The sequence below is a fragment of the Podarcis vaucheri genome (assembly GCF_965113315.1).
Source record: "Podarcis vaucheri genome assembly, chromosome: 11".
Classification (NCBI taxonomy): Eukaryota; Metazoa; Chordata; class Lepidosauria; order Squamata; family Lacertidae; genus Podarcis; species Podarcis vaucheri.
The window spans coordinates 45,026,962-45,042,395 of NC_138749.1; the positions used below are offsets into that span (position 1 = coordinate 45,026,962).

The window sequence follows — 15,434 nt, forward strand, 5'->3', positions numbered from 1 at the left end:
CCTTTGCAAATGATTTAAGATTGTGTCAGAACCAGGACCAGCAAACAAAAGCTTTTATGCATTGAGAGCAAGGTAAAATAAAACTGCGTATTAGAATCTTTAAGACAAGCCAGGGGGGTTATCTGAGCAAATGGAGAAGGGAAGGGGTTGAGAGTTCTGGGACAGGGCATGTCTAACCAAACGGGCTAAGCCGCTAGCTAAACAAACAAATCCTTTCATAAATAGTTGGACTGGTTTGATGTACTGTTTGGAGTTGGCAGTGTGCACAGAGAAGGCCTTATTGCAGGGCCAAGGATCTAGAAATAGTCTCCAGCTCAAGTCAAGCCCAAACTTGTAAAGAACATCTCTTTTATGGGTCCAATCAGTAGGTTTGGGGCTGGCAGGCCAACAATGAGGAAGGAATATGCTTTCCCCCTGCCCCACAAGACTGGTACGCTATGGATAGCTAATTCTCATGTCCAGGAATTGGAGTTCCTAATAATATTTTGGGGGAAGTTGCATTCCACCTGAATGAAAGGGGTGCAGTCTAGGAGTACCAGATTCCTACTGGCACTGAAATCTCAAGTGGCTAGGAGTACTTATGCCAAGCTTAGGCTGGTTTGTCAGCTACACCTGCGCAGTAGCCTGACCTTATTTGCCCATGCTCTCGGTACATCCCACCTGGACTACTGTAACAGATTCTGCATCAGACTGCCCTCGAAGATAGTCTAGAGGCTGCAGCAAGTGCAGAATGCAACTGCTGGGTTGGTAAGTAGCAGGAAGCCTGTTGAGATCTTGCACCACTGACCCTGAAGGTGCTGCATTGGCTGCCAGTGAGCCCAGTTCAGAAGCCATAAAACCACTTAGGACCCAAGGATCCAAAAGAGCAGTTCCCAAAATGTGAACTTGGGCCCTATAATCAGCAAGGGAGGTCGTCTTGGTGATGACACTACAAGCTGTTGCTCAGCTGGTACTGACTCGTTACAGGGACTTATCAGTGGTAGTTCCCCATTTGTGGAATGTCCTCATTGGCTATATGCACCTCTCTCTCTTACTAATGTTCAGGAGGAACTTGCTAAATTGTCTTGTTTACTCAAGCATTTGAGAGCTACATTTGATACTGTTCCAGGCAACCCTGAAATTATGAGCTGTGAGGGTATGTGATTGTCCTTAATTGTTTTTTGCTGTTTTAAATATTTTACTTGTTTACTTCTACACGTTTAAAAAACACGTATGAATCACAATTAATGCTGCACAATCAGTGCAAACTAATAAGCAAGTTTGGAATGTGTTTTGGAAATTTGTCTTGAGCTAATTAAATCAGTTGCTTTACTTCGTTTTCATACCATTCACATTTTGAAATGCAGCCAATAAGCAATACGATATCAGCTTCCCCACACCTAAAATCCAGTTGTCAATTGTTATTAGGGAGTTGCCATTATCTTAGTAATAACAAAGAGTGTTTAATAAGGGCATTTTTATTTGACATACTTTATTTTTAAAAAATCTTGAGAAAGTTACATTTCCACTTCACAATATTTTCAAACAAGGCCTTACGGTTTGCATTAAAGCTTCAAATATTATTATTTTCTGAAAATTGTCTACATGATGTACACTTGTATAGAGCTTTGCAGATCACACAGTAGTCCCTAACAGGTTTGTTAGTTATAGCAGCTATATGTGAATGATCCACACAAGGTTTCACTTAGTCTGAATGTAAAGTGCTCTTTCTTTTCAGTAGAAACTGGATGGGCGTTTTTCCCCCTTTTCTAAAAAAAGACCAAACGAAACCATGACACAACATTCCTGGGTGGTTTAAAACTTTTCAATTTTAGTTTAAAGCAAGAAGCTCTGCATAGACAGGTAAGTATATTTGCCCCTGGTCCCTTCAACTGAAGTGTAAGCACCACATTTACATTGAATAGGTCCCAAACATTCCACTAATTCTCAGTACTGATTGAAACAGTATGGTGCATAAAAGTAGCAGAAATGTCCAAATCCACTTGTTGATTAAATTATGATGGGGGGTGGGGTTCTTTTTAAAAAGCAGAATATCACTTCACTGTACAATAAATAAGTTATGGCTTAGTCAGCATCTCATAAATAAACACAAGCTAAAAGTAATGCTTTGGGCTACAGTTTTATGATCCCAAATGATCAGCAGCTGCCAAACCTTGGGGAACCTGTTGCAGTATTTTTAAACAGTACTTAGCAAAACATATTACACAAATTTAATTCCACCAAAAGAAAACGATGATCAGAAGTGCAGTGCTTCACCAACCTCTGCTTAAGAGCGACATTTGCCACAAGCTAAGCAGACTATATGGAGCTTCAGTCAGTTTTGTATGGATTGCTTTCTAGCTAACACATCTAGTTGACAAGGGCACCCTAAGGCAAAAGTGTTCCAAACTTAATGGTCAGTACACTTTATTCTAAACACACTAAAAACCATTTTTAAAAATGATGTTACAGTATAAACTACACAAACAAAAAATGTTCACTTTTTCTTTTTTTTAAAAAAAAATCTGTATTATTACCATTTGGGCCTGCTTTTTAAAATCTCTCTCTATGCAGTTTTCAACAGCAAGGTCTGATGTTTCAAGAGAAATTGCACTTATATTTAAATATACTGAAGTACAGTATATAGGAAACAACCAACAACACTGAAAACACACATGAGAACTTTGCTATTGATCACTGATAGACAGGCAGGTTTGTAAAAGTCAATTGCGTGAGTCACAATAAATGCATCTTGGATACAGTCATTGTGATTCACATCTATCTCCCAATTATTATGTGTTCTATTGCAGTGTGGATTCACAATGTACTCTGCTCCCATGCAAATATAGTAACCAGGACACCTAACCATTCGCAATGTAGTGAGATAAACTCCTTTTCAAGAAAGGAGCATACATAATGCATAACCATAAGAAATGCACTGTTACACAGGGCCCATTTCCATTTTAAAATGGAATGTAAATGCCAGCAAGCATCAGCTAAGTAAAAATTTAAAACCAGATAGCCACCAAACTTCCAGCTTATGAAAGGCAATGAGACTGATAATCCATTTGATTTCTGAAGGCTCCAAAGGCATGCCAAAAGGCAGGTCAAGGGGTGACGCCCGAAAGCTCTTTCTGGACCAAAGAAATCTGGTAGAGATGGAAAAATTTCAGTGACACTTAAAAAACGAAACGAAAACAGAAAGACTCAAAAGCAGGGTTGCAGCAAAAGCACTTAGGAGATATGATGTAATTAAGACATAATGCTAAAGATGGATCCCTGGGCATTACAAGTCTTCATCTTCGTATTTCAAATATTTTGCTGCAATTGTTTCTTCCAGATGAATTCCTGCACTCCCCATCAATGCAAAAGCTGGATACATTTTACCAGAGCAGTCTACCTGACGCTCATAAAGACATTTCATCCTGTCTGCGTCATAGAATCCAACTTTGCCTTTGTCGTAGTCAAGGCAGATTCCAATGCATGATGGCATGGGAAGAATTCTGTTCATAGAATCTTTGGAAGCAGCTGGAGCAGGAGAAACCTTAGGAATAAAGAATTTCTTCATGCCTAAGGTTACCAGTGTGAAAGGCTGCAAGGACTCAACAAAGATGTCTTCACTCCCACTGTCATGACCACTGTCTTGTTCATATCTGGAAGAAGAACACAACATTGATTGGTGTATACTAGACATACTAGAATATCTCCTAAAATCTTCAAATTTTCTCATAGTCCAGCACAGTAAAGTTCACACAACACAGACCCTTAAAACATTGTGCAAGAAGCCAGATCCTCTGCCATGTAGTCCCAAAGTATGCTAGAGGGCAGGGAGAAGGTGTGCTGAGAATCTACATAACAGCAACACTAGGAAGATTTGTGCAGATTTAAATGAGAACTGCGTGCATGATCATGTGACTTAACCACATTTTTTCACAATGGAAAAATGGCCCTCTTCCGTGATCCTGCCAATATGGCTTGCAACCACAGCAAGGTGCTTGGAGCAGGTTCCTGGCTTGTGTCCTTGGAGATACATTACATCCATCTCAAGTGATACCACATTCTTAAATTGATCTGTACTGCCGAAGGCCAAGACTCAAGGCAAGCAGCAATTGCAATGCATATAGGGCATCCTGCCCCCCCCATCTTGTTTGATGTGCCTTCCACAGGATGGAAGAAGTCAAAATGTGTTTGAAGAATGAAAATCTAGGTAAGTCAACTGTGAAGCAAGCTCAGGAAATTTGGACGAGAGTCACTTGTCTCTCAGCTTCAAAAGCTGTTGTAAGACTAAAATGCTGCTTTGATTTCCTCTGAGGAAGGCCAAGTACAAACGTAAACAGTTGAGAAAATAGTATACAAGGTCAGAGTTTGAGGCATTGCGTAAAGTAGAAACTTTGGTACTTCTGAGATCAAGAGGACTATGCTACTATGCTACAGGGTAACTTCTATCAGCAATGTTCAGCAAAAGAAACAAATAAAAGAGGATTCTAACCTTCTGAAACAGTTAAAGTACCGTATTTTTTGTCCCATAGGACGCACCTAGTTTTTTGGGGGGGAAATAAAGGGGGGAAATTGTCATTTATTTCCCCCCCAAAACCAGGTCGGGGAACAGCGGTATGGCGGCGCTCCACCTCCCCGCTGTCCCCCAAACTTGTGGGACTGGCCGATGTCTGCCCAGCACGAGGGGCGCTCTGCTTCAGGGCGCCCCACGCGCCGGGCAGCAGGCTGCTATCCGCAGCCTAGGGAGCCCTGCGGGAACTCCCACGGGCTCCCCAGGCTTGCTGATAGCTTCCTGAAGCCTGGAGAGCGAGAGGGGTCGGTGCGCACCAACCCCTCTCGCTCTCCAAGCTTCAGCGAAAGCCTGTATTCGCCCCATAGGACGCACACAGATTTCCCCTTCATTTTTGGAGGGGGAAAAGTGCGTCCTATAGGGCAAAAAATACGGTAATTCCTCTTCTGAAAATAGTATTTCAGTGGCAGTGTTAACCAGCACAATTCTCATGTTTGAGGAAGTGAAGCCAAACAGGCTCTGGCAACGTGAATACATGGTACAGTTCATGACAACTACAAGTTGTTGTTTCTTTCTATTTTATAGAGAGCATGTACCTGGTCACCATCGTTCCCTGAACTATTTCCTCTGTGCAAAGAAACTTTCTTGGATTAAAATTTGCAGTGTCATTTACCATTTTGTTCTATGCCAAATGTTATAAATATTAAACACCTTTCCTTTGTAATTCTGCTGGACTTACCATATGCAGGCCTCCAGCAATAAGTTCTCCTCTGCAAAAAATCACTATGAACTAGGTCGGCCCTAACATGGCTTCCAGATAATTGAGCACAAATGAGAGTAATTATCTGGATTCAAGAACCTTACAGCTAGAGGCTAGTGCTCTCTGTGAACTGAGGTGGAGCAAATAACAAATGAATCCCCAGCAGGTAAAGCAGAATCCTATTCCTGGCAAGCAGGAAATCCTAATGCTAGAATCTATACTGTTAGAAGTGAGCCACTGGATATTGGGCTACCAGAAAACATGTACTTTAACAGCCAAGAGCAGAAAGACCAGGTCTAAATTGGAAATTATAAGCATTTGTGTGTCGTAACTAAACTTCTTCACATCTTCTCTCTCAAAATTTTCACTGATCCTCCCCTATCCAATGACTCCCAAAAGCTTTCCCCAAGGGTTATGGGCAGTGCTTTTTTTCTTTTAAAAAATGTTTAGGGGTACTCTCATTTTCCTACCCATACTGAAACACTGCCGTCAATGAGGCCAAACTGAGATTCACAAAATGTTTAGGGGTATGCGTACCCCTGCGCCCCCCCCCATAAAAAAGCACTGGTTATGGGACACTCTAGAATGGTATGTACTAGAGCAGGCTTCCTCAAACTCGGCCCTCCAGATGTTTTGAGGCTACAATTCCCATCATCCCTGAGCACTGGTCCTGCTAGCTAGGGATCATGGGAGTTGTAGGCCAAAAACATCTGGAGGGCTGAGTTTGAGGAAACCTGGACTAGAGGGCTGCAATTGGTAAGGGAGATTAGCACAAAGAAGGAGTCCTGGTTGGCCCCAGCAGAAGCACATCTATGCCAAGTCACCATTGGATACAACTCTTTGCTTCTTAAGGCAGATGATGATGGTGGTGATGGATTTATTCTGTGCAGGTTATTACCCACATACTGGTTACAGGGTTTCCATCTATATATCTATATCCCTGCGGAAAATTTTCCCAAGCTCACACTTGCTGATGTAACACCTCCCACACCCATGAAATCTCTTTGGCCTCCAGTTCTTTTCCCAAACAGGCTTCACTTTCCATTTTTAAGTGTGCAACAGGAGAAAACACTACAGTTGAGTGTAGCAGTAATGGTAGTAATTACTAGCAGCAGCATTTGAGAGCTAGGAAGTATTACTATTCCATTTCACCTTCCAATTCTCTCTTGCAAAATCCCATGCACCCATGTTCGCCTTACAAAATCATAGAGAGAGAGAGTTGGAACCTTCTTCTAACATACACCTCCACCCTCAGTTGAGTCAGGATTTTGGGGAGGAGATCATTTTGAGACTCTCAAAAAGAAGAAGAAAGCACTCTGCAAATAATAATAATTCCCTTTTTCAGGTTCAGGGCAGGAGGTTGAAGGAAAATGGTCTGAGGGATGGAAAGATGGCAGTATAATAGAGATCAGCAAACACTTCAAATTCCTGCTTTGGGTAGTTCATTGTAAGTTCGTGTTTACTGTGATGTGTTCTAGTGTATGATAAATAAAAATTGAAGAACCAAGGCTATGAAGGAAGATATTTAAAGTCAGCAAAAAATGCAGGTATACAGAGATTACACCTAAGGCATGAATCAACCTTGGGAATCAAGCAACAGATGGGAAGCCAAAACAGCCCCCATCTACCCATGCTGAAGAGACAAGTCTTTGCATCTGTGCTTTACATGGGATGTAAAGTAGCTGGGCAGATGTATATATCTACTAGCAACAATCTGGACTGTACTTCTGAGAAATGTGCAATTTCAAACTGTATTAATTTTTTAAAAAATTGTCCACCTTTTTTCCATTCTTCCCCCCTCCTCCTCTTTCTGGCCCTTTTCTTCATGTTGTAAGATTTTTCTCTCCCCGACAGTGTCACGCAACTGTAATCTTAAAAAAAAAAATTAAAACGGCACTTGTCAGTACTAGTGAAGAATTATGAACAAAGCAACTGATTCAGGACAAATATGGGCAGCCAGCGTTAGCAAAATACCCATCACAGCAGCCGCATTGGAATCATCATCCAGTGAAGAAGGATTAGTTTCCCCAGATGCTGAACATGAAAAGAAGCTAATAGAAGTTGAAAAGGCAGCTTAGATCCTGTCCTCCTCATTTCCACCCCTCCTGCTAGAAGCAGGAGGTCAAAGGAGACTGACCTGAAGGGTCTGAGCTGAGTTAGAAGAGTAGCCGTGAATGCATTGCTGTCTGCATGCATGCACATATTATTTCTGCTCAATTTAAGCAATGTATACAATACCGTAAAAAGGAGGCTTCTTGCCTGCTAGTGTGAGCTGCTGCAGTGCTGAGCAATGATCTGTAACAGTTTGCTTCTGAATCACACTCTGTCGCACTTCTGAGCTGAATGCTTTTTTACTGTTGCTGCTGCTGCACTGAGTAGAAATTTGGCTTGTACAAGCACGCAAGTCAAAACGAAATCAGCAATCTGTCCTTTTATGCCCATGTGCTTCTTGGAAATGCAGATATAGATATTTGATACACAAGTGCGAGCACCAACTCTGATACACAAGTACTAGCATCAAATCTGTGTTCCTCTTCCCTACACAAGTTGTAGGAAATGTGCATTACAGTGACCAATATTCACAAGGGGGGAAAGGCAGGAACAAATGTCATGTTGACGTGTGCATGAGTAAGCAATCAAGAGCATGTCGCTTTTTTAGAGACCCGTTCCAATTGAAATCACTTGAAACAAAATCTCTAAAAAGAAACGATCACTCTCTAATAGTGAAATCTTGGAAATGGAACCAGAAAGAGGGCTGCCGAGAAGCAAGCGGGGTGTATCAGCATGCTTGGGGGAATCCCAAGTTTTATTTAAAACTTGAGAATTTAAAACCAGGAGAAAGAGGTAGACCGCCTTCCCCATGTGAAGGCAGCTGAGGAAGCAATCCAGCTGTTACTTCAACCAATATGGCTTTTATCTTATATAACCTTTGCATTAGCCTTTACGATAGAGACGAAAAGTATTACTTACCTTGGGCTTGTTAGATCACGAGAATTTTGGAACCATTCTTGGATCTTAGCATCAGATGCAACTCCTACTTTCACCAAATATGAATAGGGCTCCACGCGGAGAGCCCAGAAATGCTTCCCTTTCACAATACCGGTGTCTCCAACAACATAGTCTAATGTAGTGTAGCAACCAGCTTGGATACGTTCAGCTCCCAGAAGCAAAGGAAATCCAGCCCTGCTTTCCACAGCATTTCTCCTCGCATTCAGAATGAGGTGTTCGCTATTGTAGCCACACTTGTCATCGAAAAGGAAACTAAAAACTGAAAAATATACATCCTAGATCAGCACCTAATGATTGAGATATTCCTAGTTTTTTGAAACAAAATTCACTTTTTTACTCTATCAGCAGACTGGACTAGGACTCTCAGACATAATTACTAGAACACATTAGTGGCACCATGACTCCTACTAAAGTGCAAGGAATTCACTTCACCTCCCAAGGTTTTGTTTAGTTTTAATAAGCATGATGCAAAGGATGCCCTTCTCTTTTAAGACACCATAATTATGCTCATTTCTTTTTGTGGGCCAAATGGTACTGGCTTCTCCATATTGTAATTTTGAAATTGCCAACAACTGGGGCACTACATTGTCCCTTCTTCCCTTAATATCTGTTATTTTTAAAAACTGTGATTGCCACGAAGTTCTAATAATTTAAATAGTTTTGCTTGCTATGGTTTACAATTTCCTCCTTGGTTCTTTAGCAAGAAGGGAAAGGCAGTATGAGCTCTCAGGTGCTGAAGACCATCAGCACTAACCTAATTATATATTCACAATTCATGCAGCCTTCTACTAATAAATAATCTTTGTTTACAATGCTCTTCCTCTCATTCAGAGAACCATTCCCTTGATTCCATAACCCAGTCCTCCCATTATGGATCAACTTTTGGCAGAGTGAACTTTTCAGTCATCTGTTTCTTCATCCCTTGTGCATTCTATGCTCTTTAAATTAAATATAATTAGTTTCATTTCGTTTCTCCCTAAAAAATTATTCGGCTGGCATCAAATGATGTTTTCTTTCTTCCAGATTCAAATGATTCAATCTGATGGTCATATTTCTTTACACCTGGCACTACATATCTCCTTCCAGGAAGCACCTATAGAGGAGCATCTGTAGGCACCATTCAAATTCAAGTTTATGAAGACCAATTGAGACTAATTTTCAACACTCAAGGTTTAGATTTTGTTCTACTATATACAGTGAATGAATGCACAACTGGTACACACACTGACCAAATGGAATGTATTATTTTAGACATAAACACATTATCTGAATATGTTTCCAATGTTTTCCATTGTGTAGTGACAGCTGCATTTGTTACTGGTTACTCCCAACCCAAAACTGAATCCAAACAAGATTGGCTAGCAGACCACAAGACTTATGTGGTTACCAGCATGGTAAGGCGGTGCTGCGAAGCCACCCTCCCCACAGCAGTATTGCTGTCACTTACCTGAAGGGACAGTGGCCATGTCAGGGCACACTGGTGATAGTGCTGGAATGGTTCTGCCAGTGCCAACCTCACCACCCACCTGCCCCCAGCCCCTCACACCCAGAAGCCTTGAGTGCTTCAGGACTAGCTGTTGCACCTGGAAGCTCAGATGTTACTAGCAGCCAAGGGCATCACTTCCACTGCAGCTACGCATGGTAAGAAAACTGCAGCCTATTCTTTCTGAGGAGGCTCTGATGTTCATCAGTCATTACCCTGAGACAAGGTGACTGGGCTGACCTTGGAAACTATTCAGAAGTCTTGGTGTAGGGGAATGAAACTGTCCACCTTTTAACAAAGCTGAGTCATCAGGGGCACATTGTACTAATGCTTTTGTGATCAAAAGAGACCTAACTTTTATTAATAGAGCTCTAAATGGCTACCGTAACTTCTCCTTTGTATTTCATTTGTTCCACTATGAATACTTGTCTTTTGGTCCTTCCTCTGTCTCCTTCAATAGCCATTGCACCTGGTCATATTTACGTAGCTTTATTAAACAATTAAGTATCTGTATTTGCTTGTTTTCATGTCCCTTGCCCCTCTGGTATTTTTTATCAGGTTGTATCTCTGCAAAGAGATACCGTATTTTTAGTGTTTGTAAATGTTAAAGTGGTTTATAAAACAAAAGCAAAGACTGCCTCCTCCTAAGATCAACCAAGTGTGTCATTCCAACAATACAAATCACTGCGTCAAGTTTAAATAGGATATGGAAACACTTCTTGTAGTTGCCCCCATTTATGGAGTTCACCTTAAAAGCTTGCCAAAGAGCAAACCTGTGCGCATTTCAGAAATATTGCTAGAGCTACATGTTTGGGCTAAATATTGGGGCTCATGGTTAAAGCAGGCAGAGTGGGGAACTTAAAATATTAATTTAATGGAATTTTATTATAACTTGGTGGTGGATATACTTCTGTGTGAGTGTATGCACAGCAAGATCTCAACCTTCCACAGCCACCAGTTTGGGAGTTGCAAAAATACGTGAATTGTACCTGGAGCTGGAGGTGTGTGCAAGATAACTTCCCTGCTCCAAGGACTACAGATAGATCCTTTATATCCTCTGACTCTGAAGGCATAGCTGCTGTTAGTGTCAAGATCAGAGATGATCTCACTCTTGCCGAAGACTTCAGTCTCTTGCCAGGCTGGGTTAGCATCTTCTCTGTTCAGTTTACGGTATTCAAGGATGTAAGTATCAGCTGAACCTGCTTTCTGTGGATGATCCCAACAGATCAAAGCTTTGTTATACATTTTGCTTTGTTCCTCATTGATTTCTGGTATATCAACACCTGAATTAAACATACAAGAATATTTTTTTAGATTTGCAAACAAGCTTTTAACTTCACTAAATTAAAACAAAGACTTCTCCAAGTTGATAGTTGTTGGGCTGGGAGGGAATTCTACAGAATTTGTGCTGGATCTTATTCATCCTTGGTTGTCACTCACTCAACAGCAGTGCTGCTCATACTGTCTACCAATCCCCTGGTAACAATACATTAAACTCCAGGGAAATAATTGGCTGCACCTGCTAACACCTTTCCTGGACTCATTCCCAATCTAAATATGCTCTGAGATCAACTAGGTTACAAGAAAAAGCAACTCCAGTATGTGCATGACAGCACACCCAGCTGTGTCAAATGTTGACTTTGCCACACTATGATTACTTCTTCAATACAAAGGATCTGTTCTGTCTCTCCCAAAATGCCCAATAGTAGCAGGGCCTATTAGGTTATTTTCTAGTACTAAGAAATTCCCATAGTTGTTACAGGTATACAACTGACTTTTCAAGAACTTTGAAAACTCAGCTGAGAGCAAATTGTGTTTGGAAAGACTATGTTGGGGGGGGGGATTAAGCAGAGCTTCCTTTCCAACTTACCACTCGAAAGGAAAGACATGTCCCCAAGAGCCTCCTGTGGCTTTGCTATGTCAAGAACAAAATCTTCAAAAGAAGCTTGAGCTGCAGGTCTGAAGCTCTTCAAAGATTCAGTTGCTTTTTGAATTCTGCATGTGGAAAAGTTTTACTAGCTAGGTATATACATATGCATTCTTTCTTAACAAGTTAGCCAGTGGTCCTCAAACTTTTCTCTCTGGGCCACACTTTCAGAATGAAAATTTGCTTGCGCCACACCAATTTTTTTACTGATAAGAAATGCATTGGAAAAGGAAAAGAAACAACTTCTAGCAGTGTCTGATTTGTAACATAGAATACAACTACTTTGTAATATGTGCTTGTAAGACATTCAGAAAGCATAAACAATGCAGCTACATAAGAACATGAATCATTCACAAAATATAATATTGATTGTCCTTGAATCTGCCCAGCACACTTGCTATCTTCTACTGCCACATCAGTGTGGCTGGCGCACCACATTCTTTAAATACGACTGCTTTAGCCTCTTATAAGTGAGAGAAAGAAAAGATCTTGCAAATGAACAATACCTTTCAGAGACCCATACTAAAATATACGATCCTTTAGTTTTTGATGTCTGAGAATGAATAAAACAAGTCACCTGCCAAAGTATACTTTTTCTTTGACTTTCCTATGTAACAGTGGAATTGAAATCCTCAATACAGTGGTACCTCAGGTTACATAGCTTCAGGTTACAGACTCTGCTAACCCAGAAATAGTACCTCGGGTTAAGAACTTTGCATCAGGATGAGAACAGAAATTGTGCTCCAGAGGCCCAGCAGCAGTGGGAGGCCCCATTAGCTAAAGTGGTGCTTCAGGTTAAGAACAGTTTCAGGTTAAGAACGGACCTCCGGAATGAATTAAGTACTTAACCCGAGGTACCACTGTAGTTTATTATATATTGATTATTCAATTAATCAGAAACTTTATGATGCATAGTTGACATAAGCTAGTTTGAAAGAAAGTAGGGACACAATCTACTAGGATGTTCTCCTCTGCAAAGTAATTATAAGTGTACTGGAGCTACTTGAGACCCATGATCTCAAAACATATCACTTAGATCCAAAATACAAAAAGTGGGCAGAAAATAATTTTACTTCCACATGAGGGAAGTTGCCCCACAAGCAGATCTCTATACTCAAATTATGGTGAAGAACAAGGCATGTTTTGAAGTACAGTGGTACCTCGGGTTAAGTACTTAATTCGTTCCGGAGGTCCGTACTTAACCTGAAACTGTTGTTAACCTGAAGCACCACTTTAGCTAATGGGGCCTCCTGCTGCCGCCGCAGCACAATTTCTGTTCTCATCCTAAAGCAAAGTTCTTAACCTGAAGCACTATTTCTGGGTTAGCGGAGTCTGTAACCTGAAGTGTATGTAACCTGAGGTACCACTGTACATCATCTAAACATTTTAGAATATAAATGGCATACCTTTCATGAAGCTGTTTCGCTGTTTGAACAAAACAAGACTGGTCTGTTTCTTTAAGAACTTCTTGGGCATACCCTACAAGGCCATTATTTTCTAGAAGTCCCTGATACTCTTCTATCTGAGAATGCAATTTCTCCAGTCTTAGGTTTTTGGAAGCTTCAATAGCCCTGAGTGCAGTTGCTCGCCTCTCTTCCAAAACATCGAACAACTTATCAAAGCTGTGAGATGCTTCTTCCTTAGCTCTTTCGCCATTATGCTGAAAAACAGGAACATGTTTTTCAATAACTACCAGAACAATTTCCAAAGGTAGCTAGGTCAGTCTGTTGCAGCAAAAACAAGAGGCCATACCTGCTAACATTTCAAGGATCTGAAGAGCAGTAATAAAATTTGTAGTCTGCCGGAAGACTCGTTCTTGCTTTTAGCAAAACAATGACATTGAAAATCTAAGCTTTTGGTGCAAATTGCACTTACATACTGTATTTTCAAAGTTACAAAGAACCACTTCCAAGCCAGGTTAATTAACACTTCACTAAACACACAGCTGTCCTGGCCTGAATATAAGAGCTGTTATTGACAAGTCAGATGTTGCAAAATGTGTGAAGAGCTGCTCTCATTTTCAGGTGACAGTGAGGCTCACCTGAAGTTAGTTGTGTGAAAATACATCTAATTATAAATTTCTAACACAAACTAAAAGAAAACTCCTAAATTTACTATTTTGTTTTATCAAGAGATAGATGTGGGACTTTAAAAAATAGCAGTATTTATAATGCAAGACTTTAAAATCACTTTCATTGTCCCTTTGGTTACAATAAAGCTAAAATAATAACTCAGATACAGTGGTACCTTGGTTCACAAACTTAATCCGTTCCAGGAGTCCATTTGACTCCGCAAACCATTCAAAAGCCAAGGCGTGGCTTCCAACTGGCTGCAAGAGCTTCCTGCACTCAATTGGAAGTTGCGGAAGCCGCGTCGGATGTTCGGCTTCCAAAAAACATTCGCAAACTGGAACACTTACTTTCAGGTTTGCGGCGTTCAGGAGCCAATTTGTTCGGGAGCCAAGCCATTTTGAGAACCAAGCTACCACTGTACTGATTTCAAAACTATTTCAATAACAGTTGGTTTTTGGAGGGTTTTCAAATATGCAAGTATCTGCACCTCACTGAAAATATTGGTTCCAACCTAAATGGAAAATTATATCCCTCCATGCATTTTTTTCTAGTGTGAATCCACTACTTACCACCTGGTATTTGCCCTGTTAGGTAAAAAGTATAGGTTTAGCTTGGCGGGTGGCGCTGTGGTCTAAACCACAGAGCCTAGAGCTTGCAGATCAGAAGGGGTGGCTAACCCTTTGGGGCAAGATGGTTAAATTCACCCTTGGACAACCCTCTGGGGATCTCATGGCAACAGTGTGGGGTGGTCAAAAGTGGATGTGTGCTGCCCAGTCTTGCACTCTCACATGCATGCACAAAGGACACGCAGGCAGATATGCGCACAGACAGAGCTCAATCCACCATCTTAAGCTTATCAATGCAGACCAGCTGAGAAGAGGTTATTGTCCCCTCCTTGCTCATCAAATGCCTGATCTGGTGGTGACTATGAAGGATCTTCATCAGGTTCTGGGTTCCACCTACCCCCAACCACTGTGTCTACATTATAATCATCATTTTGTCACTGCCGCCAAAATTGGTGGTATCAGGGAGGGGGAGGGAATTTGCTTGCAAAGGTGCATCACGGTCCCAAACTGGGTACAACCTCACACACACAAATCCGCCACTGTCTCCAATGTCTCATGTGAGCACACACACAGGTGAAATGATTTTCCTTGTGAGATTGCAACTTTTCCATCAGATACTCTTGTTTGCAACAACATCAATATCCGATGGAATCTGTGCAAAGGCTCCATGGATAATGTTTCTACGTATTTTCTTGCCTTAAGATTTATTTAAAGTCATTGTTGCTCTTGGAACATTGTTCTCACATTACTCTTCAGACTTCTTTCTTTACGAAGCACCACTTTCTTAGAAACTCCAAAATGTATTCACACATTCCAGTATTCCAAATGTTAAACTTGCCTTCAGCCAAAATGGTTGCAAAATGCCTACCATCACCAATATAAGCCTCTCCCCGCAGTCTCATCTGCTTCAGGATGTAACTTACCGTTACTTGCTTTTAAGAAATGCATATTGGTTTCCTCTAACCCATGTTACGATTTTGTATTGCTTTCTGAACACTTTGCATGCAATACCACATTGTGGCATATCCTTCATCACAGTCAACCTTTTTTAAAAAAATCTGCATTATAAATGCCAGCCTACTGTGGTACATCTTTTCACCCCAATTCCTAGAATGAAGATAAATATTCTCT

General features: G+C 41.0%; 1 protein-coding gene and 1 long non-coding RNA gene across 9 annotated transcripts in view; one reads left to right on the forward strand and one right to left on the reverse strand.

Moving 5' to 3' along the window:
• The window catches only part of LOC309514508, a 145,726-nt gene that overhangs the window by 98,267 nt on the left and 32,025 nt on the right, over positions 1–15,434 (forward strand). The window lies entirely within an intron of this gene.
• Positions 3,199–15,434, reverse strand: part of TRIM36 (tripartite motif containing 36) — a 55,037-nt gene continuing 42,801 nt past the window's right edge. For 4 of the 8 annotated variants that reach the window (XM_082191568.1, XM_082191569.1, XM_082191571.1 and 1 more), the window contains exons 6-11: positions 13,072–13,325; positions 11,609–11,733; positions 10,728–11,021; positions 8,217–8,514; positions 7,025–7,117; positions 3,199–3,632 (exon numbers count right to left, since the gene is read on the reverse strand). In XM_082191568.1, the coding sequence (XP_082047694.1) occupies positions 3,266–3,632; positions 7,025–7,117; positions 8,217–8,514; positions 10,728–11,021; positions 11,609–11,733; positions 13,072–13,325 (1,431 nt within the window). In that variant the 3' untranslated portion in view covers positions 3,199–3,265. The remainder of the gene's footprint in view (positions 3,633–7,024; positions 7,118–8,216; positions 8,515–10,727; positions 11,022–11,608; positions 11,734–13,071; positions 13,326–15,434) is intronic. The other 4 variants (XM_082191572.1, XM_082191573.1, XM_082191574.1 and 1 more) reach the window with 1 other exon arrangement.